Raw genomic sequence first — 1,977 nt, forward strand, 5'->3', positions numbered from 1 at the left:
TAAAAATAGCGTATGCAATGGGCCAGACCACTGATGTTGCCATCGGAGAAACAAAGATTTCGGTCTTTTATTGCTTATACATCACAGCTGATAGATGATGAGACTGACATTCAGGGTAGAATCTGTAAGAAAGAATTTTTTTTCTTTTTACTTACAAGCCTGGCCTGCCCATGCAAACGCGGGCCCTGGCTAAGCTTATTAATGAACACCCGGGCCCGGGCCAGGCTCGGGTCGTAACATCAAGCCCGTGCAGTGCTTTACCTATGATAATGATTCAGAGGCAACTCGGCTTTTTGTTGCCACCCCTCTACTAAACTTAATTTCTTTGTTCTTCGAGTTGCTAACTGCAAGCTATCAAGGTACATTTGGCATCCGTTGTCCTTGCCTGCATATCAACGTCACGTTCCGTGATTATGCCGTCTTGGCCGTTCCCATACAATGGCGCTGCCGCTCTAACGCCGAGCTGAAGGCATGGCGTTCGTAGTGCACAGAATGCCACCTAAGAACCGCCTGCAGTAAAAAAAATAAGATGCGGCAGGTAGAAAGTGACGAAAGCAAGAATCAAGATGTGTGCAAACTGTTTCATTCAGAAGGAATAACGTCCCAGCTCCTTGTTGGACCACCATAAAAAAAAATGAAAGATCGTTAGCGCGAAGAGAAAGTCCTCGCTCACGATTTTTTTCAACAATGCTCAGCACATGGTGTCACTCGTTGTGCTGAAATTAGTCCGAAAAAGATTGGGCAAAACACTGTTGCTGCCGGTGTGTACCACGTCGGGCGTTCCAACGAACTAGGCGAGTCCATTTAGTGCATCTCTCGCAGCGAATTTATCATTCCGCACATCTTGACCGCTGGTCCCAGCTTCATGTTCATCGCCGACATCAAGTGGCGCTCGTTCAGCAGAAACAGCGCTTCGCCGTCGATCTCCTGGTCGCGGAATTTCTCGGCGTAACGCTCGTATCCCGGCAGTCTCACGACGTACTCGGCCACGTCCTCCACCGTCCACTCCTCGGGACAGTGCCCCCTCGGCGGGAGAGGGAGAGGTCGCGGCTTCAGAGCGACAAAGACTTCATATGGCGTCAATACTGGCGGTGGCGGTGGCTCGTTTCGGGCCAGCGGTGGAGCAGGCTCGCGGGTGAAGCCCCGTGCACAGGCCAGAGCCGAGGTAACGGCCGGGTCCCGCTTCGGGGCGCGCTCGACGACAGTTGGCTTCACATTCGGGCTGTCGACGGCCCGGCGGGGATCCCGAACAGCAGAAACCGACGACGCCGGACCGGCCTGCACGTGGCCGGTAGTTTGTCCGGCCCGCAGAGAGCGCCGTGCTCGCAAACCGATCGTCGACTGCACGGACTCTTCTTGCACGACTCTCCAGCCGAAACTGTGCGTACCGGCCACCGCCTGGCACACCATTCGATGGGAGCCGCGTCCAAAGCGCACCGACAAGCCTACTCGTCTCGCCGCCGGGGCCTCTGACGAGAGCCAGCGTTCCGCGTCTCGGCGAGAAGACACGCTAGAGTCCCGTTGTCGTCCACAGTGCGCCATGCTTGTCGCAGCTCGGCCGACGTCGCCGCCGGCGCGCGGGCCTGCCTTCGTTCCACGGGTTCTAACGGTGCTCATGACGGCACTTGAACGATGATGACGAAGTTTAACACCCTTTCGACGATTACACACATACAAGCCACGATGTTTGACGCCGTAGTCAACCGACAGTGACTCTTCGTTAGTGCGAGCACGGCAGCGGTACGGTTTACGGAGCCAATCGCTCGGATTACCCGGATGAACCGTTTGCTGATGACGATGACACCGTCGCGCGCCGAGGTTTTTGTTTCGGGTGTAACTGGGTTTCGTTTTTTAATGAAGCGCTCGATCACGAAGTGGAAACTGCACGTGTACGTTCTCTTGGTGTCTACTTTTTGTAGATTGATTGATTGATTGACATATTTATTCAATGATTAATTGATTGATACACCCTGACAA

At 54.1% G+C, this 1,977-nt stretch overlaps 1 protein-coding gene across 1 annotated transcript; it reads right to left on the reverse strand.

Annotated features, from left to right (window-relative positions):
* Positions 1–561: 561 nt before the first annotated feature.
* Positions 562–1,756, reverse strand: LOC142558178 (uncharacterized). The gene has a single exon (XM_075670337.1). It carries the CDS (start codon positions 1,615–1,617, stop codon positions 805–807), a length of 813 nt encoding a protein of 270 aa, XP_075526452.1. The 5' UTR covers positions 1,618–1,756; the 3' UTR covers positions 562–804.
* Between the last annotated feature and the right edge of the window lie 221 nt (positions 1,757–1,977).

The sequence above is a fragment of the Dermacentor variabilis genome, chromosome 9, assembly GCF_050947875.1.
Source record: "Dermacentor variabilis isolate Ectoservices chromosome 9, ASM5094787v1, whole genome shotgun sequence".
NCBI lineage: Eukaryota > Metazoa > Arthropoda > Arachnida > Ixodida > Ixodidae > Dermacentor > Dermacentor variabilis.

Bases quoted from the DNA above. Each gene is read 5' to 3' on its own strand.
- LOC142558178 (XM_075670337.1), bottom strand. From the start codon at position 1,617: ATGAGCACCGTTAGAACCCGTGGAACGAAGGCAGGCCCGCGCGCCGGC.